At 34.2% G+C, this 23913-nt stretch overlaps 1 protein-coding gene across 1 annotated transcript; it reads right to left on the bottom strand.

Moving 5' to 3' along the window:
* Positions 1 to 34: 34 nt before the first annotated feature.
* LOC146734265 (uncharacterized) lies at positions 35 to 20463 on the bottom strand. Its single transcript, XM_085508529.1, has 9 exons — positions 20437 to 20463; positions 17834 to 17969; positions 16423 to 16692; positions 15331 to 15403; positions 13310 to 13395; positions 10317 to 10544; positions 3968 to 5050; positions 2754 to 2860; positions 35 to 2578 (listed from the first exon to the last, which is right to left on the bottom strand). The coding sequence occupies exons 1-9, from the start codon at positions 20461 to 20463 to the stop codon at positions 2411 to 2413; spliced, it is 2178 nt and encodes a 725-aa protein (XP_085364655.1). The 3' UTR covers positions 35 to 2410.
* Positions 20464 to 23913: the final 3450 nt, after the last annotated feature.

The following is a 23913-nucleotide window of genomic DNA, read 5'->3' as shown; positions in this document are numbered from 1 at the left end:
TTATAATGTTCTAAAATAAAAATAAAGCAAAAAATATATTTTAGATATTTTATTATGGAAGAGCAATTATAAAAATATAATAAACATTCATTCCAATAAAGTAAATGTACAACTTAATATTACCGTTTTATATACAATAGAAATATGTATAATATGGATGGATTAAAATATGGACTTGTTAAACCAAGCACATTATGGTTATTCACTCGCTTTTTCTTTGAAAATCTTTCACTCATCATTTTGCTGTTTTTACTAGAAAAATAAAGAACAAGCCATAAATGTAATGCTGCCACAGTATTACAAACCCTATAAAAAGTAAAACATAAGTAGACTTGTAAAATCTTCCTTAGAACATATTACCATATATCACACAAATGCATATGTAATGCAGCACAGAGAAAATTTCATGTATTAGCACATGTACAATAATCAATCAGTGTTGATTGCATTTTATTGCATGAAATTAGTTTTACATGATTGTGATCTAATGTACACAAATTCTCGTTCAAAGTTTTTTCGGCATTTTTTACAGACACTGAATATAATTTCCAGCTTAAGGTTTAAGGTGAGCCTACTCAATAGCTCAATGATTGTACATAATATACTAATGAATACTGTCATGAGATTTATGACAGTTTTTTTCAAAAATTATGAGTAGGTTTCTAACTAAATATTGAGATATTACCAACAATAGACATTCAGTTTATTTTTGATACACTGTGGAGATTATGCTTGTAGTAATATAGTAGATACATGTAATGTTCATCATAGCAAGACTCGGTAGGCATTGTCTGATTTTATGGATGAAAGATTCAAAAAATAAACTTGAATAAGTAATTTTAGTTATATGATAAAAATACAAAGGAATACAATGAAAAACAAGCAGTCTCTCGATTGAGATATCTCTGCTGTTAGCAATGCACATTTCAATTTGAGAATTGAAAATATCATCACAAAATTAACAAATCTGAGATCGGTTCACATGAGGTACCTATATGTATAATATCAAAGCCATCAAACTTGCAGTTTTCAACAAGTAAAAAATGTCACTTTTTAACAAAAATATTCTCTAAAATTGAAGATACAATCACAAAATGAGCAGATCTAAAAGAGGTCTTCCCAAGGTACATATACACCAAGTATCAAAGCAATCAGAGAGTACTAAAAGCTTGAATAACTGGTAATCAGTAAATATACATTTAAATATTTATACTTTATTCTTTTTTAATACATTTTTGTACAACAATTTTGATCATGATTAGTTCCATAGTATTGACATTATAAATGTTCTTGTCAGATGATCAAACAAATCATTGTTGAAACATGAAAAGTATTCATGTTATTATTGATTTGTTTAGGTAAATGTTAAATCACTTTTGAGATAAATGTACAGTATTTCATCAATGAAGTACATTAACACAAAATATGACTCACATTTGTACAAGGTTAATAAATTAGACACATGGAAAAAAAATATTTGAACAAAAGATTGATTATTATTATTATGTTCAGTAAACTGTTTATCAACTTTGTTTATCAATTTAAGAGGGTTTACTGACAACCATGCTACTACAAAATTGTGCAGAATTGTAAAACATTAAGCAGGAAGCATGCAAACCAAATTTAGCATTAACGTATAAACTCTGAAATATTGCTTACTCTAAAAATGTTACCATCCATTATCTAGCAGAATTTCGTAATTTATTGTACCACTCATTCAATATATTAGCAATTTAATTAGTCATGTTACAAGTTGTCATGTTAGTGTCATCACATTAGTGCAGTCCTACCATGCATGTATAAGATTTTTGTTGATAAACACATTGATTTTTTTTCTACAACGTAATACACTCTACTGACAATTCAATATGGCAATTGTGCACACACAAGAGATTTAATCTGGGTGAAATTGGCAAGGTGATGGGAGTGAAGACATTGTAATTTAGCCATCTCTATTTTAGTACACTCTGATCTGCATGACCACTGTCCTTCAACTCTAAAATTTATCCTATTCTAAAAATTCAACCATCTTATCAGATTTTCATAATTTATTGACTTCTAAAATGCATACCAATCGCAGAATTGGGCTGATTGTTGTTCTCATCCACTTCAGATTTTACTGGACAAAGGTAAGTGTTCTTTTAAACGCTCACAAATGAGTAGTACATGCAGAAGTGATCAAATTGAAATATAAACGCCCATGTTTTATGATATTTTATATAAAGTAATAATCCACAATATATACAATGTACTTATTAACAATAATGTAAAGCTATGCATCATAGAAATCCTTATTTCTGATAGTGGTGATTTAAAAGGTGTCAAACACATAACAGTTAAGCATTCAATTGCAACAGTGAAGCAACAGTCATCTTTCACATAGACAAACCGTAGTAAAAATATTACCACCTTAAAGCCTATCAGCAAGGAATTTACAATTAATTTTTTTCAAAGTTTCTACAAATCTTGCATATGCATTTGGTCCTTTTGTTATGAGGATATTAATTAATAATCTTCTTCTTTCACAAACTGATATACCATCTTTATTTATGTCTGCTTCATCCTCAGTGGAAAATACCTGAAACATAAAATTAAGACCAGTGACGCATATCATTAATTTTGCTTTAATAGTAGTGCATATGCTTTACATGAATGGCAGTTTAACTGATCCAGCGCACAGAGTAAATAGAATTATAGGTTTATAATGCACTTATATGTAATAAGAGTATATAAATCATTTTATTTTTACTTACATTACTCATTTCATCCAGTACTTTTTTATATGGAAGTGTTTTCACAAATTCAGGCTTCAATTTACGGAGCCTATCCACATCATTCTTACTCATACCAACTGATGAATCTTTAAAAAAGGTAATCAAAGATATATTTTGAACATGAACAATCTGGGCATAATAGAGCCAGGAATGTGGCTCCACAACAGCATTCATTATAACTGCCTGCCCAACAGAATTTGTTCAGAATTTGATCTGAAAAAACAAGATCCTTTAATGTATGTACCAAATTTGAACAGAATTTTCCAAAAAAAAATAAAATTTTAGCACAAAATAGATGCCATTCAATAATCCTGAATCGAACCATAAAATAAATAGACATGCATAATTATGTATCCCAAGATAGTATTTTCAATAGTGAATACATGTACAGATTTGCGAGAGTATTATTTAAACAATAATGAACGACCCGCCAACCGATAATGGACAAAAGCTCACTTTCTGTGGCATATATGTACGATTGTTATTATTTTGTAGCATTGTCAATACCAATGGATTTGCGAGTGAATGGGTGACTGACGTGGTGTGGAGTAGCATTCCAGTGATCACCGAGCGAACAGCACACCGCGGCCTTACACTACGCTACGCTAGGTCGCCGCTGTGGTCCAGCTGGATGAACTGTACGTAGGGGTGTGTACCCAGGGTACATGTACATAGTTGCATCGTTACCTTGTTCCACTAGTGTTTTCAAACCATCAAGGTAGATGTTATTGGCAACTGTCAGTGCAATAGTTATTTTAAACTCCACGAGAGGGAGGGGATTTGTTGACAACTAGGTTGACAACTGCATGTCACACATATCACAACAGTTGAACAATTACAAAATGGTAAATATCTTAAGCGAATAGGCTGTAACACATTTAGCATATTTTAGCAGTCATGTATCCTGCTATTCAAAGTACCATATTTTTTGCATTGACTCAGTCTGTTGTTTTTGTCTCTCAGCTCAACAGGATAATACTCTGACATGCATCAGGCATACCATGAAAAGAAACAATACAAGCATGACACCAAAATCGTTTTCAGCCATGTTGTTTTTTATAACAAATTGAGGACGCTGTTACGTTCAACTCTGAACAAACTCAATTGAACTCGGGCGGATCTCGGCTCATTACATATGGCATTTTGCCAAAAAAGATATATATTCATGATTGTGTGTCAGTCAGTTAACTTACCATAATTGTTTTCACCTCCTGTTCCGTTACCTCCATCAATTTCACCTGCCGTCCTGTTACGTCCATTGGTTTCACCTCCTGTCCTGTTACCTACAATGTTTTCACCTCCTGTACTGGTACGTCCAATGTTTTCACCTCCTGTTCCGTTACCTCCATCGTTTCCACCCACGGTCCTGTTACATCCAATGTTTTCACCTCCTGTTCCGTTACCTCCATCGTTTCCACCCGTGGTCCTGTTACATCCAATGATTTCACCTCCTGTACTGGTACATCCAATGTTTTCACCTCCTGTTCTGTTACCTCCAACTTTTTCACCCGCAGTCCTGTTACATCCATTGTTTTTACCTGCCATCCTGTTACATCCATCGTTTTCACCTGCCGTTCTGTTACATCCATCGTTTTCACCTGCCGTCCTGTTACATCCATCGTTTTCACCTGCCGTCCTGTTACATCCATCGTTTTCACCTGCCGTCCTGATACATCCATCGTTTTCACCTGCCATCCTGATACATCCATCGTTTTCACCTGCCGTCCTGTTACATCCATCGTTTTCACCTGCCGTCCTGTTAGATCCATCGTTTTTACCTGCTGTCCTGTTACGTCCATTGTTTTCACTTCCTGTCCTGTTACCTCCAATGTTTTCACCTCCTGTTCTGTTACCTCCATCGTTTTCACCCATGGTCCTGTTACATCCAACGTTTTCACCTGCCGTCCTGTTATTTCCATTGTTTTCACCTCCACTTCTGTTACATCCATGGTTTTCACCTCCTGCACTGGTACGTCCATTGTTTTCACCTCTTATTCTGTTACATCCATCGTTTTCACCAACCGTTCTGTTACTTCCATTGTTTTCACTTCCTGTCCTGTTACCTCCATGGTTTTCACCTCCTGTACTGGTACGTCCAATGTTTTCACCTCCTGTTCCGTTACCTCCATCGTTTCCACCCGCGGTCCTGTTACGTCCATTGTTTTCACCTCCTGTTTCATTGAACAAGTTAAATTCTATTTCTTCGAACCTATACATTGCCACTGTTGGTCCCACATCTATGTCACCTGTTGTTGGTTTCTGATTCCCGAATGAATCTAAAAACAAATTTACTCATTAGTCTTATTCACAAAATAATTGGGGAAAAAAATGATTTAACTGATTCACAGTTTCTTCTTTAACATTAGCACAATCTGATTTTGAGATACAAGCCAAAATATACAAAAACAAGCAGCCTCCTGGCTGAGACAGCTCCACTGTTAGAAATGCACATTTCAATTAAAGAACTGAATATATCATTAGAAAATGAACAACATGTATAGTATCAAAGCAATCAGACTTGTGGTTTTTAACAAGAAGTCAAAAATATCATTTTTTACCAAAATGAACAAATCTGAGAGGTACACATGTAATACCTATATATATAATATTAAAGCAATCGGACTTGCGGTTTTCAACAAGCCGAAAAAATCACTTTTTACCAAAAATGACAAAAATATTCATTAAAATTAGAGAATTAAAGATATCATCACGAAATGAACAAATCTGAGAGAGGTCTGCCTAAAGTACATATACACCAAGTATCAAAACAATAAGAGTTGTAGTTTTCAATAAGAAGTCGAAAAAGGAAAAAGTTGACGCGGACAACGAAGGACGATGATGGACAATCACTCGTATGATAAGCTTCGCTTGACAGTGAAGTGAACAGAGGAGCAAAGTTTACAAATTTTCATCAAACAAAATGGCTGCAGGTCAGCCATAATGCATAGAACTTTTGTTAATTTAAAGCCTCTGTCCAAAATACTTAGCAATTGTATTTTCAATATATAAGCAAAAATGAACAAAATATAAAGTACATGAATGTATTTTGCCAAACGAAATGGTCACAAGTTGGCCAATTTCGAAATAAATTGGAAATCAAAGAAAGCTTAGAAAGAACTCCCATGTGCTGAGAGTATTGGAGACACATTAAATATAATTCGAAATTACTTAGCTGAAAACTAATTATGCAAATCAGAAAATTAATATGACCAGATTTGAGTGTAAAACTAATGAGGTCTGCGCAATGTAACAGAAAATCTATGTCTCCAAGTTTAATTGAAATGTGATTAGAACCAAAAAATTATGAATTATTATGCTTATTAGGGAATTAATATAAACAGATTTTTACCCCAAACTAATTAGGTTTGTACATTGTCCTAGAGCATCTTTGTACTAAGTTTCATTGAAATGGAATAATTAGCACCGTGAAAACTCCAAAATTTCGACCCCTCTAAAAATTCGACCTCCTATTTATTTGCCGGGTTTCGGTGTTTTATTTACCTCCAAATTTTCGACTCCACTAAAAAATGCCGACTCATTCTTATTCGAAAATTGCGACCAGTTTTAGTTTTCCCCCAAACGAAAAAAAAAACGATGTGAGCGTTCAAACGGGACCTTCCTCAAAGGCATGAATCCGGGTTTCTGATTGACTGAGAGATTTTTATTTTATTGGTAACGATAATATATTCTAAATAAACGAAGTTTCAAATAAAAACGAACACAAAAATCTCGGCATGCTGCATTTCAGAATTGTTGATTATTACTGTACTCAGTAGTGATTATAATAATGTACACAAAATAAATTTGTTGAATGGTTATGAAAAACAAATAAAAGTCAACTTAGTTTCATCGTAAGCGAATGATTCCGGTCCCGTATAAACGTTTGATGCTGTAGGATATCCGCCATGTTCTCTTAGGTCAAATAGGTCAAATCGCTAATTAACCAATCAAAAAGCTGGATGATGCCAACGTGTTCAAATTACCATAGCTTATTTAAATATGTTAATGTTATTGAACGCAATGCGGAAGAGATTGATGTTGTAGTACGTAGCTGCAGTTCTATAGCTCGCTTGGTTTCGCTGTCGGTTATTTTGCTCGTCGTGGTGTTAACGCGAAACCAGGGAGCTACAGTTCCATCCTATGCGAGTTACCATATTTTACCGACCTGAAATCAGGTCGGGCCGTAACAGCCGTTTTTTTTCATTATTTTCGCCTCAAGTTTCTACTTTTCTACTGTCGATGGGTCCCGAAACTATTTCATCAATTATTTTGAGGGCGATTGTTCGAAATTGGTCGTTTTCACGACGAAAACTGCGTGAAATTGGAAAACTGTGACGCCTTGTGACGTCACGATAACTTATTCAAGATGGCGGCAAACGCGGGGATTTCGCTGTAGTTTTCCGCGGTTTTCGTCGTGAAATCGACCAATTTCGGACAATCGCCCTCAAAATAATTGATGAAATAGTTTCGGGACCCATCAACAGTAGAAAAGTAGAAACTTGAGGTGAAAATAATGAAAAAAAACGGCTGTTACGGCCCGACCTGATTTCAGGTCGGTAAAATATGGTAACTCGCATAGGATGGAACTGTAGCTCCCTGGTTTCGCGTTAACACCACGACGAACAAAATAACCGACAGCGAAACCAAGCGAGCTACAGAACTGCAGCTATGTCGTACGATATTTTGGCTTGGATTTTGATGCGAAAACGGCATGATTTTTTTTAAATAAAAAAATTAGTTGTTTTTAAAAAATAAACTGGTCATCTGAAGAATAATTTAACATTGTTCACAGTGATAACAGCTCATTCTCGAAAGGAAGCTTACCCGCTCACGCTAGTCACGATAAAAATCATACACGTGTACTCTTGAATAGACAGACGTCAATGACTACGGTAAAACTTAGACTCTATTTTAGCCGGCAGGATTGATTGAAATGTCCGAAAAATGACGCCAAAATACACCTTAAAAGTCCCATTTTATTTTCTTAAATCCCATTTTACTTTTTAATCCAAGGGCGAATTTACGGCAGAATTTGGTCCCTCAAATAAGGGACACGTGAGCTTTGATTCTAACCGGATACATTGCACTGGGTCGGGGAGATCGTTTGCTAAACTTCCATGTATCTTTTGTCCAATGGGTAGGTACCTGTACTTCGAACATTCGCAAGTTTTCCTAGGTAGTGCGAGACAGCTTTGTCTTTTGACCTATTAGTTTTGTGCTGACCTCTTCTCCGCGTCTTGATGTTTTGTTTTGCTTGTCATAATACTCACTGATTGATGACTTTGTTTAGATTTTGAGTTACAACTCGGCCACGACCTTTGCTTTTACCTTGAAACATGAGGAAGTTTACGTCAATTGACCGACATTGCATTTTTTAAAAACTAATGAAGCACACTGTCTATCATCCCCATTTTTTTTTGCTGATTTCTACTCTGAAAAATTCGACCGTCCAAAAATGCACCTTAATTTTGACTCTAAAAAAACGTCACATTTCTAACACTAATTATTTAAAACCGGTCGAAATTTTGGAGTTTTTACGGTACTTTAGATATCAGTGTGAAAGCTTAAAATTGGTTAATTATGCAAATTAGGTAATTAATATGTACAGATTTTAACCCACAATTATTCAGGTCTGTCTATTGTCCTACAGCATCCATGTACATTCATTGATATGTGATGTATAGTACCTGAGATATCAGTGTGAAAGTTGGTTAATTATGCAAATTAGGTGATTAATATGCACAAATATTTACCGTAAACTATTTGGGTCTGCATAATTCTAGATTCATTGAAATGTGATGATTAGTACTTTAGATATCAGTAGAAAAGCTGAAAATTAATTATGCAAATTAGGTAATTAATATGCACAATTATTTACCCTAAAACTAATCAGGTCTCTGCATAGTCCTAAAGGATCTATGTACCAAGTTTCATTGAAATGCGATGATTAGTACTTGAGACACCCGTGGAAAAGCTGAAAATTAACTAATTATGCAAATTAGGTGATTAATATGCACAAATATTTATCGAAAACAATCAATCTCTGCATAGTCCTTGAGTATGTAAGTACCAAGTTTCATTGAAATGTAATGCTAACTACTTATATCAAATGCTGAAAATTAATTAATTATGCAAATTAGGTAATTAATATGTACTGATATTACCATAAAAACTATCAGGTCTGTGCAGTGTCGTATGACATCTATGTACCAAGTTTCATTGAAATGTGATGATTAGTACTTGAGATATCAGTGGAAAAACCGAAAATTGACAAATCATTATGCAAATTAGGTAATTAGTATCCACGGATTATTACCAAAAACTAATCAAAACCTAGCATTAGTTCAGAGCATCTATGTACCAAGTTTCATCAAAATCCAATGAGTGGTTGTTTAGATATCAGTGGAACAGTCATGGAACCACTAAAAAATAGCTAATTATCATGCAAATTAGGTAATTAATATGCACGGATTTTTACCAAAAATTAATCAAATCTGCGCATATGTTCAGAGCATCTATGTACCAAGTTTCATCAAAATCCAATGAGTGGTTCTTTAGATATCAGTGGAACAGTCATAGAACAGCTAAAAATTAGCTAATTATCATGCAAATTAGGTAATTAACGAGCATGGATTTTTACCAAAACCTAATCAAATCTGCGCATTGGCCCAGAGCATCTATGCACCAAGTTTCATCAAAAACCGATGTATGGTTCTTGAGATAGCAGTGGAACAGTCGGACACACATACACACATACACACATACACACACACATACACACATACATACACACACACACACACACATACACACATACACACATACACACATACAGACACACTAACTGCAAAGACTCCCATTTTGTGCTTCGCACATGGGAGTCAAAAATAATGGATGTCAACAAGTGTTACCCATATTTTAAGTTTTAACAGAATCGGGCAGCACAATTTGGAGATATAAAATGTAGGTTTTTAGGCTATTTTAATAAAGTATGAACTCAATTATATCGGTAAACGGTTTCATCTTTACTATAATCCTGTTCACAGTAATAATACAGACACAGTAATACACAGCTCCAGGGGAACACACGGAGCATGTGATACTAACTACTGCACATGCGCAGATCACTACATAAATGGTCAACTGGATGTTTACCCCAGTGCATGTTGGGAGTTTACCACACTGCATGCTGGGAGTTTATCGTAAGCAAGTTAACAATTTAGAGAAAAAAATTCAGAGGATATTAATACCATATCATATATCAACCATGTATCTTGTTTGGGGAAAATCAGTCAATGAAGTTCTGAGTTATTGCAACAGACTAAACCCAATTCATAAGCCCCCATTTTGTACAGCCTGTTTATTAAAAAAGTATGTTAATGTTTTAGCAAACGGGCGGTCTAACTAAAATGGGGTAAACCAATGATACCCATAATATTTTACATATTCTGGTGTTAGTAGACTTGAATGATTACCACGCAGTTGTTTATATCAATCATGTCATTCAGACTTATAATGATATATGATGTATGTGATACTTACCATCAACAGGCACATAGTATAAATGTTTTTTTGACAAAAAATTTATCTTGAAAATGAGACAAGCGCTACACAGTCCAAAACATAGTAATAACAAGAGCACGATCACAGTTATTAAGCCAGGACTTAATCCATAATGCGAAGCTGTTGTTGGACGATGTATGGTGGTTGAAGGTTCTTTAGAAGGAATGGTAGTAACATCCTGAATATCTGTTGTAATAGGTGAATTCTCTGCAAATCAAAAACATAGTAAAACTATTGATCACATTGCCCATGATTTGTGCACTATAGTATGATTTAGATTTATTTGTGTTAATGGTAACAAACTTCAAAGAAATAACCATATTTATTAAAAAAACAAGCAGCCTCTCAGCTGAGATATCTCTGTTGTTAGCAATGCACATTTCGATTAAATTGAAGACAAAATGAACAAATCTGAGAGAGGTCCCCCTGTAGTACATATATATATATATATATATCTGTTCTATTTTTATAGAAGAACCTTCCCAAATAAAAGAAAATCAAAAATTTAAAAAAATAAGAGGTATTCACTCTCACTCACACTCACACTCAAGCAAGAGAAGAGACATGTTGGTAAACTAGCCTTGCACTGTGGGTGTTTTATTGTATGCAGTCTGTAGAATACCAGTTTTTTCACAAATAAAAAAATTAAAAAAACAAAGAACTCCAGACCTCACATTCAAATGACAGTTGAATAATGGTGTCAAAGGTATTCTATCTCCATTTTTGGATTCTGTTTGAACGGTATTTTACAAGAACATTGAGGTCATAAAGAATTATTTATGAAACAAGCCATGCATGGCACAGTCCCCGTTAGTTATTGAATTTAAGATATATAGTTTTGTTTATAGTAATATAGCTGGAATATAACCATGTCAGGAATATGATTATGATGATTGTTTAACATTAAAATGATTGACATTTATTTGTATCTGATCGTCAAACGAGCACTTGTCCACATAAAATTGAGAGATATTGCTCTGGAACAGCATTAATTAAAACAAAATCAGCCATTTTGAATACATATATATATCTATAGCATGATGTATAATGAATATTAAAAATTTGAACATACCGTACTCGACCGCGTAAGCGCCAAGGGGCCTCAACTCAATAAAAATTTTGATTCATCATGTGACAGATTGATGGAGATATTATGTCTTTGAGGGAAAATCAAATTACAAAATTAGTTGCGTCGTCAATGATTTTTACAATGAAGAATCAGAAATGACCACAAAAAATATGCACATTTTATTACAATATTAATTACGTACCACCAGAATTAACGAAATTAAAAGTATTAGAGTCTGTTGGAACACAGTGATAGTCAAAATTCTTATCATTATCTCCACTGACGAAAGTGTTGTCGTACGCAAACTCTCGATGAAAATCTCTTCCCGCCATGATGCATTTGCATGATTTGACCTAAAACAGCGTCCTTTGACCTAATGGGTCAAGTTGGTTATTAACCAAACAGAATGCTGTGTTGTAGCAACACAATACTTCAAAAATTCCCGAAGCCTTTCTGGTAACTCAATGCGGAAGTGAATTCAGCGGATAAATGACATGGTTCTTTCCAAAAAAACTGGTAACTAGCCATTTTTGAGACGTAAACTGAATATGGTATGAAATATTTACCGCATATTACTTGTATTAACAGGTTATTTTCGAAGCGTAGTTTATGCACGGTTACCGTGTTCTACACATTCACAACATATTCACAGCGGTCGACATTCACGCTGTATCATATGAAAACGATTACCAAGATTCGTTGAGCAATTATCGAAGTACAAGTTTTAAATTTAGTTGCATTTTGAAGGGGTGGGCGATTTGCCGAATGTGACCCCGAATATAAAAATTGCACAAAAGTGGGGGTTGGGTGCTTGACCGGGCATGGGCGCTAACGCGTCGAGTACGGTAATATCAAAAACTAATTGGGTCTCTGCATAGTCCTAGGTTCATGATGAATACTCTATAAAAGTTTCATTAAAATCGAATTAGTGGTTCTTTATATATCAGTGGAACATTCATGGAAACTAATTATGCGAATTAGGTAATTAATATCCACAATTATTTACCCTAAAACTAATCAGGTCTCTGCATAGTCCTTAAGTAACTATGTACCAAGTCTCATTGAAATGTGATGATTACTTCTTGAAATATCAAAAGCTGAAAATTAATTAATTATGCAAATTAGGTAATTAATATGTACTGATATTACACTCAAAACTTTCAGGTCTGTGCAGTGTACTATGACATCTATGTACCAAGTTTCATTGAAATGTGATGATTACTAGTTGAAATATCACAAGCTGAAAATTAATTAATTATGCAAATTAGGTAATTAATATGTACTGATATTACAGTAAAAACTATCAGGTCCGTGCAGTGTCCTATGATACATTTTTATCTATGTACAAAGTTTTATTGAAATGTGATGATTAGTACTTGAGATATCGGTGGAAAAGCCAAAAATTTATTAATCATTATGCAAATTAGGTAATTAATATTGCACAGATTTTTACCCAAAACTAATCAAATCTGCGCATCTATGTGCCAAGTTTCATCAAAATCCAATGAGTGGTTCTTGAGATTTCAGTGGAACAGACACACACACACACAGACAGACACACTAACTGCAAAGACTCTCCTTTTGTGCTTCGCACACAGGAGTCAAAAATAAAATGACGTGCATCAGGAAACAATAATGTCTAACGTATGTACCAAGTTTGAATGAAATCCATCCATAAATTCTAGAAATGCTTGATATTTGATGTTTTTTTAGCACAAAAATTGCCACCATTATAATTCCCAAAATCCCATATAGAATAACATAAATCTCAGTACAGCAATATATCCAAGCAAAATTTTGGCATCAAAAATATTATCATCTAGCGATACTTTTGGTATTGTATGTAACTGTATGCAAAATACCCTCTGACTGTTCAATGAAACCTTTATATTAATACATATACCTGTAGCAATAGGAGTGACATCGGAGCTATTACTCCTGCATTCTCTTCTGAAAGTAGAATTACCTTGTATTTTCACATAATCACATCTAAATAGTGAGTAAACGGATAAATAAATAACCACATTGATACTGGAAAAGTTACAAATATAAATTGAACCAATGACATTAAAAATGTCAGTGCAATAATATGTATGTGCATTATGAATACAGCGACATTCACCTTTTTTGGAGTAGTATCATGAATATTATTATCAGTTGTTGGACAATTTAAATTTAATCTTCGGCATCAGCAATTGGAAACAAAATATTGCAGACACTAATAAACAATAGTCTTAGTGGCAATTAAGCATGACTGAATGTTAGAACGCCTGCATATTGATATTTCATATTTGATGTTGATATTGTTATGTAAGGCACCGAAATATTAATTGGCACTGTTTATGTTTGAATAAATAAGTTGGAATATATAGAGATAAATAAAAAACAAGTAGACATTTATTATCGATGGGCCTTTTATGGTATATGATAAAACCTTTATGGCCCGGATATGCTTTTTGCAGTGAATGGGCAACAAAAGCCATATTGATTCAGCGCATAAAGGATTATTTTGTGTCAAATGTCAAGGTGCAAGAATTCTAAGTAAAATTTGATGTAGACACAGACTTTAGTGATCAAGACAGGTAACTTTTAATTTTGATCATTGAAGACGTGTCACCTATAATAATTACATCTGACCAAACTACTGATATGCGAGTTACATTCAAGCAAGGATTAGTGAAAAAAATTCAGAGCATGCTTTGTTGCAAAAGCATCCTTTAGCACAATAGTTCCGATTTGTTGCTGTTTCTGCGTGAATCTGAATAAGACTTAAATGATCGATGTTAATCAAATGGAATTAAAATCAACTGCTGCCTCTTACAGCCTACGTACAGTGTATTCCACTGTATTTTGATACAGAATGTTAGATTGATGTGTGTCCAGTAAATCCAGTATTACTGTGTATACTCACAGGGGTTGAGGCTTGCATTTCTGTTTATTTGACTTTGTATCAATATGTGTCACCAATACATTCTATACATTTGCCTACAGGAAAAGTCAATAAGATCAATATATGGCCATGGAGTAACACAACACACTGACAAACAAACACAAGTCATACAAACTCTTTGAGCAGACCTCCTGCATGGGGGGGGGGGGGGGGTAATCTTATAGGTAAAGAGGCATTCTAAACAAGACCACAAACCTGTTTCTTGATTATCCTAGTTTAAAAATAGAACATGGAAATTTATGGAGAGTACTAATTTGTCAATACTTAAAACTTTTTTGATTTTATTGAAATTATTTAATAACTTTATTTTATGTCACTTTGGGATTTTCAGACTAAGTTTGAATGAAATATGTTCAGGCATGCCTAATTGAGAACACACTAGACAAAAAAGGCCAACAGTAGGTTAGAGGTCATCAAAATGCAAAACAAACTGATGTGCCTAGGTATACCATTATGTACCTGCCTTCATTAAAAAAATGGCCAGCATTCAGACATTTTAAATCTGACCTGAAAAACATTAATGTTCAATGTCATGCCAAGTTTGAAAAAAATCAGTCAATGTTTGACAAAGATCAAGATTTTATATTTTGATGAATTTTTTAACACTTAAAATGGCCACCATTTGGCCATAATTAATTGGATTATCAAACAAGTAGAGGTTCATATGTGTGATATGATTGACGACGTTCATAATACTGGTTCAGTAATCATCAGAAATAGTTGGTTTTAATGAATTTTTAACGTTTAACATTTTTAATTTCAAACCAGCCGACATTTTCCTATCTAGATGTTGATCACAAAACAAATCGACATGCATATGTATCCTGAGTCAAAATGCAAGAGAACATGGTTTGCTGTCATAGTAACCTGTAATAAGATTTTATACATACATGTTTGTAAAAGATCATATGTGGGTTTCTGGTGCATGTGAAGTTGTTCCTGATTATGCAACTTGTAGGTGCCTTCAAAGCTACAGTATAATCTCTAATTTAGGCGTCATTTTTCGAACATTTAAATCTAGTTTAGGTTTTCCATAGTCATTGATGCCTATTCAAGAGTACAATGTTTATTGTGGGTACCGTGAATGAGTAAACTGCATTTCAACAATGAGCTGTTATCGCCGTAAAAATGGGGTTGAATTCTTCTTCAATGCTCAGTTTATTTTTCGAAAACAACTATAATTTCCTGATTTCAAGAAAATCATGCTGTCTTCTCATCCAAATAAAAGCGAAAAGATAGCACTAAAACAACGCTAAATCTCTTCCGTATTGCGTTCACCATGAAGTCACTGAACTGTCATTAATATATTTAAATGAGCTATGGTAAGTTGAACATGTTGGCACCATCCAGCATTTTCATTGGTTAATTGGTTAATGACCTATCAGGTAAAAAAACAGGTCACTCATACAGGATCCAACATGGTGGATATCGTATCGCATCAAGCGCTTACATGTGACTGAAATCATTCGCTTACGGTGTAACTAAGTTGAATTTTACTTGCATATCATAACAATTCAACAAATTTATTTTTTGTACATCATTATAACACTTCGAAAACATGCAAGTTATTCATTGTGAAATGCAGCATGACCGGACTGCGCTACCGTACCAAGATCATTTGCTACTAAATAATGCACTCGTGTTTGTTTTTATTTGAAAAGACTTTTACAATAGTTACAATGTTACCAACAACAAAAAAATGCATATTACATTAAATATACCGAGTATTTTTGTGTTATCATGTGAAAAGTTTTTTTTGATTGATTGTAATTTTTCAACATTTCGTGACACCTGTTTTAGCACCAAATCTAAGACCTTTCACCCTTCCCTGAGGCCTAAATTAGAGTGACGCCTATTCAAGATATTATACGATAGTTCAGGATCGACATGCAGAGTTTGTACATACCACAATTTAATATTGTTATTTTATGTCAGTCAAAAATGAAACATTTAATTAATTTAGTCAAGGTGTGATAATTGTTTTTTAAGATATGTCTTTCAGTTTGTGGTACAATTTAAGGTTAAAATTCTACACACGAAGCTCCAAGACTATACAAGACCCTTACCTTTCTTGATGCCTTCCCCTGGAGGGCAGTATGGATTTTTAATACATGCCTCCCTACTTCGACTATAGTGATAACCCTTATCACATTTACATTTGTTGTCTTCAGAGCTATTTCTCGCAGCAAACGCAATCGATTCATGGGCTTTACTGCAATAATCCCTTTGAGTACAAGATTTGAGGCCATTTAAGTCACTGGAAAAAAAACCTTCAGGACAAGATACACAGGTACCATCATCTGGTTTAAATGTGCAGTCCCTCTCGACCTTTGACCCTGAAAGTCATAATATAATTTTGTTATTATACTGGCCAGATAAATCAGAATACTAGTCATTTATTAAACACATGAGCTACTAATAGAGCAAATACAGTAATGTCAATCAACCATAGGCATTTATCATTTATTAATTCCAATGAAGCATAATAACAAGCAGTTGGACATTATAGTATATTGAATCTGACTCCAAGTGATGGAGGAAAAGAAACCTTCATTCATAGATTGTTAGAAAAATTTGGCACAAATAATTGAACAATGCATGCTTGTGAATTAGAAACCCATGAGATTGTGTTAAGAGACTACTCTAGCGTGCACTGTTACTGCATATATTGACTAAGATTTTCCCAGATTTGATACCATGAGGCAATTGAGATGATTTATGTCACAAGGTACAATGTATACACAAAGACAATACAACAGAAATAGACCAACGCATAGCGCTATGTACTGTATGAGCAAATCATTTACTGTACCCTTGTGATAGTCTTATTAATTTACATCTTCTCTTACTAGTCAATCGGTATAGAAAGCTCAGAACTGAGCAAAATGGGAAAATTATGCATACTTTCTCGCTATGAAGAAAATACCACATAATCATTCCATATTTGGAATATGCATTTATATGGTAGAATGCAGATACCCTGTGCTATACCACAAACATTCTGATATGCTGCAACTTATGGGACACAATGATCAAATGATACAAAATAATTGACAGAGACACAATTTTTGTTTATTTTTTAAGAGTCATAGTAAACCATGAGGTTGTGTCGACTGAATTACTTCTATTAGTGGAACCAGCTGATTATTGCTCAAACAATTTGTCTCTATTAATTCGACCAGAAATAGCCATATTTAGAAGCCATCAATCAACCTTGAGGATTTTTATTATTCTTAACCTCAATAAGAATTTCACTGACATCTTTTATTTGTATGTGCAAATTGCAAGTGCTTGTACTGACACTCAGACAAGTATTTTCTAACAATTTCACAAAATAATTATTTTTTAAATCAACACAATGCTTAAGATTACCTGTATTTAAATGTGTCTTACATGTATGTGTAAATATATAAAATGTAAAAATAGTCAATATTTTCACTATTGAGTGGAATTCTATATTATTACACAGTATCTTACCTGGTGGACACTTCAAGCAACACATAACTGGTAAAAAATTCCTCCTTGGGTATTGCCCACGAGTACAGTTTTTAGACAGGTCACTGCAAGCATCAATATAGAAAATACCGGTACTAGCCAGTAGAACCAATATAACCTATCAACAAATAATTATATAATATAATATTTAATTTCTATAGAGAAAATTGATAAAATAGTATGACTATATCATTCAAAATCTATAAAGATTTATCTAATTATTTTAAATGTAACAAAGAAATTAAAGTCATTCCAGCCATGGTCAATAATAATAAGCAGATTAATAATAAGATTTTTTCTAGAAACAAAAATGCAAGAGGAAGCACTGCAATTCAGTGGCACCAACAAGTGAGGGAGATAGGGTTCTCCCTACCAGGGTATGGAGTTTTTGATAATTCTAAGTTAAAATGGAGCATTTTATGACTTCTTTGGAGCCAAAATTATTATCAGACAAGTCACAGTTGAAGACTGTGGTCACATGTGATCCCCGGTCATTCAGAATTTTATGATTGCCAGAGGAACAGCTCCCCAGGGTAATGGGGCGCATGGCATGATGGCGCTGCCCCCCTGTTCCCTTGTTTAAAAAAATCTCTGATAAGCTTTTTTCAAATTTTCCTATTACAGATTAATGCTTTTGACTTTTTAGCCCACACAAAAGTAAAAATATTGTCATTTTCTTTATTTTTACATATTTGATATTTTATGTCATGAGGATAAAGAAAATGCAATAAAATATGGAGTCACCATACTAAGTTCGGAGAAAGTCGATGTGAAAAATGGAGCGAAAATAGTGTGTTTTGTCTGTTTTAGGGGGTTTTACCATTAAAAGATATACGGTATAATGCCTTACATTTTTGTATAAGGTATTTTTTGATGTGTGGAAGTATTGACAAATATTTTTCATGTGTTTTGAAAACTGCTAAAATGACATTTATTATTTTTGTTGACAGTGAACAAACTGTTGACTACTAGTAAAAGGAATAATTGTAAACATATTTTGACACAAAATTTTGCTACTGCTATATGCACAAAAATATGCACATAAAAAGTTACATGCAACCTAAGTAGCTGTATATGAACACAACTATTACAAGCAAGTTTAATGGGGTACAATATACTTGCCAGATTAATCTGCAAGATAATAAAGAAATCAATTCATTAAAATTAAACCTTTGTTTTGAATATCTAGTATTTTAAAATAATATAAAAAATGCTAGAAATAAAAAAAAATTTGAATAGATCAAAAAAAGATTTTATTGATCAAAGATTTTATTGATTATACAGAATTATGATTTCAGTGGAAAACAAGGGACTGCAAGATGTAAATCGGAAGTACCATATTTGCTTCATTAGAAGTATTTATCCAATAGAAATGCAAAACCAAAAAAAGCTTTCAATATAGGCTAGATGATTAAATTCCAACTTATTTTGAGTATACCAGACACACCATTAATTTAAAATGTTATTTATTTTGACCATAGAAATAAACATCATTGGATGTGATACTAATAGAGCAATTACAGTACACTTTTAATAATGAAACAAACACACATCATGCATAGAAAGGACAGAACAGCTGAATAATTAGGGGTTTTTTTGAGATTTTTACAGTGAAATTTGTAATAAAGAGGTCAGAGAGCACAATTGAAAATAAATTATTAAAATTACTTTATTATGACAGATTCACCCTCAATTTGCATTCCAAACGATATTCTCTGAATATTAACGGTTGTTCACATGTTAGAAATTAGCTAAGTAAGTTATCTTTTAATAAATTATGAATTTCCTATCTTGGAATTAGGTTTTTAGTAGTTGAGTGTACACATAGGGTACAGCAGGAATAACAAAGAATACATTGTCAATATTCACTCCACTAACCCTAACCTGTGTGACACATTAATTAGACAAACAACAATGAAAAGTTCTGTAACTGTATAACCTTATCATAAGATGGCTGAAAATGTTTCAGCATCATTGTCACCATTTTGCATTCAACACAATCCAAGGCGGTTATCAAAAGTTAATTTTTGCAATGTTATTTTATTTGTATTTTACATCACGTGAGCATGAATGCAGTTACCTAAGGTCTAACCACCAGTCTTTGAGTGATGATTTGTCAGATGTGCTTGCCCCAGGGGGTGGGGAATTTGTCAAATGTCACACCAATAAATTCCAAATCCCCTTCGTAGCCCTTGGGTAGGTGGGGTCAGGAATAGCATTGAAGAGTACATTTGTTTTGTTTTTCCTGGGCTAAATAGTCATACAAATATTACAAAACTTTAACAAAAAACATTGATCAAAAAAAAAAATCTACTTAACGAGACCACATAAATTCAATGAATAAATAAATAAATAAATAAATAAATAAAAAATCGCGATTTACCTGTAGATATTATTCTGTGTGCAAGTAAAAGGACGTAAGAACAAAATATTGTTATTATTGTTTACTTTTGCTATAACCAACCAGTTGATATAACTGGTGTAATGGACGATGGAGATCCGAATTTATGCAAATTTCAAGATAATCAACAAATTGCCAGACAATGTATATTTATACAAATAAAGAAAGAAGGGGAGTCGCTTACCTTAGACTGAACCGAAACTGCGGCCATTTTGTGTACTAGTAGTATTTAAAATTAAAGGTATCGACGGTAAAAATACTGCTAGCTGTACGAATTTAAAACGACAATCGAGGTGACGTTTTCCGCTAGCCTACAACAGTCTACTGATTCGGATAGGCAACTATTCATCGGCCCAGATACGAATTAGTCAATTAAAAAAACAGCGTTATGCGAAAGAAAAACTCGAACTTTATAAACATTGTCATATGCCTGTGTGGGAATTTCCACTTTTCGCTACTGGACTACCTAAGTAACTATATATAATCAACATGGCAGTTTATATACGCACATACCAGTAACGTTCCAGGTTCGAAATAAAATAGGATTTGAAGTTGTTTAAGTATTTTAGACTCACCAGCAAACTAAAACATGAAATAAATGTCGAAAATATTTTAAGCAGGACAAAACATTCGCGCTAGGATAATTTTGCGTGGATAGATGCATACTTTAACCCCGCTAAGTGGTCCACCCACAAGCCTTTGCGCGAATATCAACAAACTTTCCAAAACTACCAATAAATTATACTGATTCCACGTGTATGGACAATATTTACTCTCAATACATTTGTTTAGAAAATTAGGCAAGCGGCATAGTACAATACAATTACAGTGACAGTTGATTGTCAGTATACTGTTTTTTTGAAGTACGTTTTTGTACATGTATTAAGATTTTCAAAACTGAATACACTTCTATTTTTGTGTGAAAAAAACAGGCAGGAGTTTCCGTACTCAGTTCAACTAAAGACTAGAAAAAAAATAAAGTTTCCCGCGGTTCGTCAGTATAGCGGGAAACTATTGTCTTCACATGATGTCAAAGAGCGGTGGTCGTCGTGCCGCGTCCTGTTCGATATGTGACTCATAGAGACGTATACAACGCGTGTAAAATACATTGTTTATTTACATGAAATTCAAACACGCACTACAAGACGACCACCGCGCTTTAACATCCAATCAAAGCTTTATGTAAGGCACGTGATTTGTATGTATATAAGTCTGCAATGGTAATTCATTCTACGCAGGACTAGCCAGGGTTCAGTTTTCCTTGAACATTTTTCTTGGTGCATTATTCATCGTTATGACGACCAAACAGAAGTGTATATTGCCGCGCTGATTCTAGACCAAGTTACAAAGTCAGTCTGTGAAAGCAGAGCTAAGCTTTTGAAGGACATGGCTATCCGTTTTGTGCAAGTCGGAAAAAGTTTATTATACTCAACAGTAGACCTTTCAACATTGTGGTATTCCATGCTATACAACTATACAACTTGTTGATCATTTTTGCGTGAAGAAAATTGGGCAATTGAAGAAATTCATGTTTATTGTGTAAGTCGCAAGGAGAAATACTCGGGAAATGACAGCAGGACATGTAAATAAGATAAGTGACATTCCATGCTTTAATTACGTGTTGCAATTTGGTTCGTCGTTTTTGTAATGGCTTTAGTGTTAATTCGTGGCGTGTGTGATGCTAGCCAGGCGAGATCCGTTAATTGTGATGCTTTTGTTACATGTGTGTCTTATTTCTGCTATGCCTAGTTCTGCAGCAGGTAATGTGGTGTCACAAGTTGTTAGGCTCATGGGTTCACTCTATTTTGGAGGCAAACAGGTGCTAATTCCTATGTTTTGGACGGACGTCATTAGTAATAGGTAGAAGTTACCTTTTATTCCCTTTTATTTAATTTGTGTTAGAGTATACACATGTATATTTTGTTGATGATATGTAAAAATGTAGTTGTTTGGTTACACTTGATATGACGTGTGTGTACTATATATTAAAATTTGTAAGGATCATCAGCGTTTTTGTTGTTGGTGTTTTCTTGTATGTGCAAATACATGTATTGTTACCGGTGTTGGTATTTCTATGGTGCTGTATTTGTTTCGCAAACATTGCTATGATTGGGGTCGTGTGGTGGCGCTTCCAGGGTATCACGATTGTCACGTTTCTGGATGTCATGTAAAGGCTGGCACTCAAGTATCAGGTGCGCTCGTGAGGGCTTTTTGTTAGTTTCAATGGTCTCCATACCATAGTAACCTGGTTGTGCCATCTATTGTGTATGAAGAAACGTTAGTTTTTTGTATCCGCTAGTAGCGGGGTTAAAATGTGCATTGTATATTGATGCATGTTTATCATGGGTATGTATACATGAAAAGCGAGGGCACAGGCAGCAGTCATTGGTCAGATTGTCTGTATGCGACCAGTGCAGACTTGGCAGTTTGAGTTTGTACACGATTTTAGTGCGCATGTTTGGTTAAAGGTGCTAACTTGACTGATTAAAATTTTACATTAGGAGTTAACGTTGTGGATCTAGTTAAACACTCTAGAAAATATTGATGACGCGTTGCTAGTTGATATTATTAGACAAGGTCCAAGTCTAGTCTGGTGGTATAATGTTGGTCTGAATGGGCACGAATCCGTGGGGAGATGGTTTGATGCAGAAAGCATCGAGATCCACGTGGCTGACGTAAAGACTGGGGTGAATTCTTCGCACGTTACTTGGTAGCAGTACAGGCATTGTCTAATTACTCGGCTCTTGTTAATTGCGCGTTTTATTAGCAGCAGATATGTACCAGTGACTGTCATTCTTAACAGTAGCTTGGCTGGGTAATCAGTCGTATATGCAGGAGGATGAAATTTATGTATTTGTTGACAGGGAAGGCTAATATGTGCATTACGTGAGCATATTGATACATGTGTATGACCAGGGGATAAACATAAAACCATGGGTAGATGGTTGGATGCAGAAATCAGCATCTACGTGGCTGACGTGGAAAGAACAGTTCAGGCATTGTCGGGCTTAATGTGCTGGTACGCACAGATAACCAGTATGTGGTTAGAATACTGCAGGGTAGCAGTAAAATACCTGAGCTGCAGGAGGTGGCGTTGAGTATTGCGGGTGCAATGTCTGGGTTAGTCCCGGAGTGGCTGCTAAGTAAGCAGAATAGAAAAGCGAATATGATTAGTAAAAGTATTTATAGTGAAGATTGGACCATATAATTTATATAATGGATAACATGTGTGGTCTTCATTCGATTGGTAGAATTACTTCCACCATGCAGGTCTCGCGTTATGTCCCATTAGGTTCAATTGTCGCAAAGCGCTGAAGAAATAATGAGTAATGTTGTTTTTTACCACGATAACCGTACATTCGATTCTGTTATTTGTTACTCTGTAATGTCTGGGGTTCGTTTGAAGTACGAGTTTACGATGCCGTTGATTTTATTCTCGACAATGACTGCGTTTTGTTTATGCGATTTGTTTACATCATTTGCCTGTGATTTGCACACTTATTTTTTTTAATATTATGCACTAATTATTTACATTATGTGGCATTACTGTGGTCACTCTCAACTTACGTTTTATATCCAGGTTTTTCGATTTTCTTGGTAAACAATAAAGTTATATTTTGATATTATTTAGTCTTCATTTGTACTCACTGTACAATATCGA

The sequence above is a fragment of the Saccoglossus kowalevskii genome, chromosome 15, assembly GCF_978046115.1.
Source record: "Saccoglossus kowalevskii chromosome 15, keSacKowa6.1, whole genome shotgun sequence".
Taxonomy (NCBI): Eukaryota; Metazoa; Hemichordata; class Enteropneusta; family Harrimaniidae; genus Saccoglossus; species Saccoglossus kowalevskii.
Note: the sequence above shows the minus strand (reverse complement) of the source record. Positions and strands in the feature narration are given on the sequence as shown.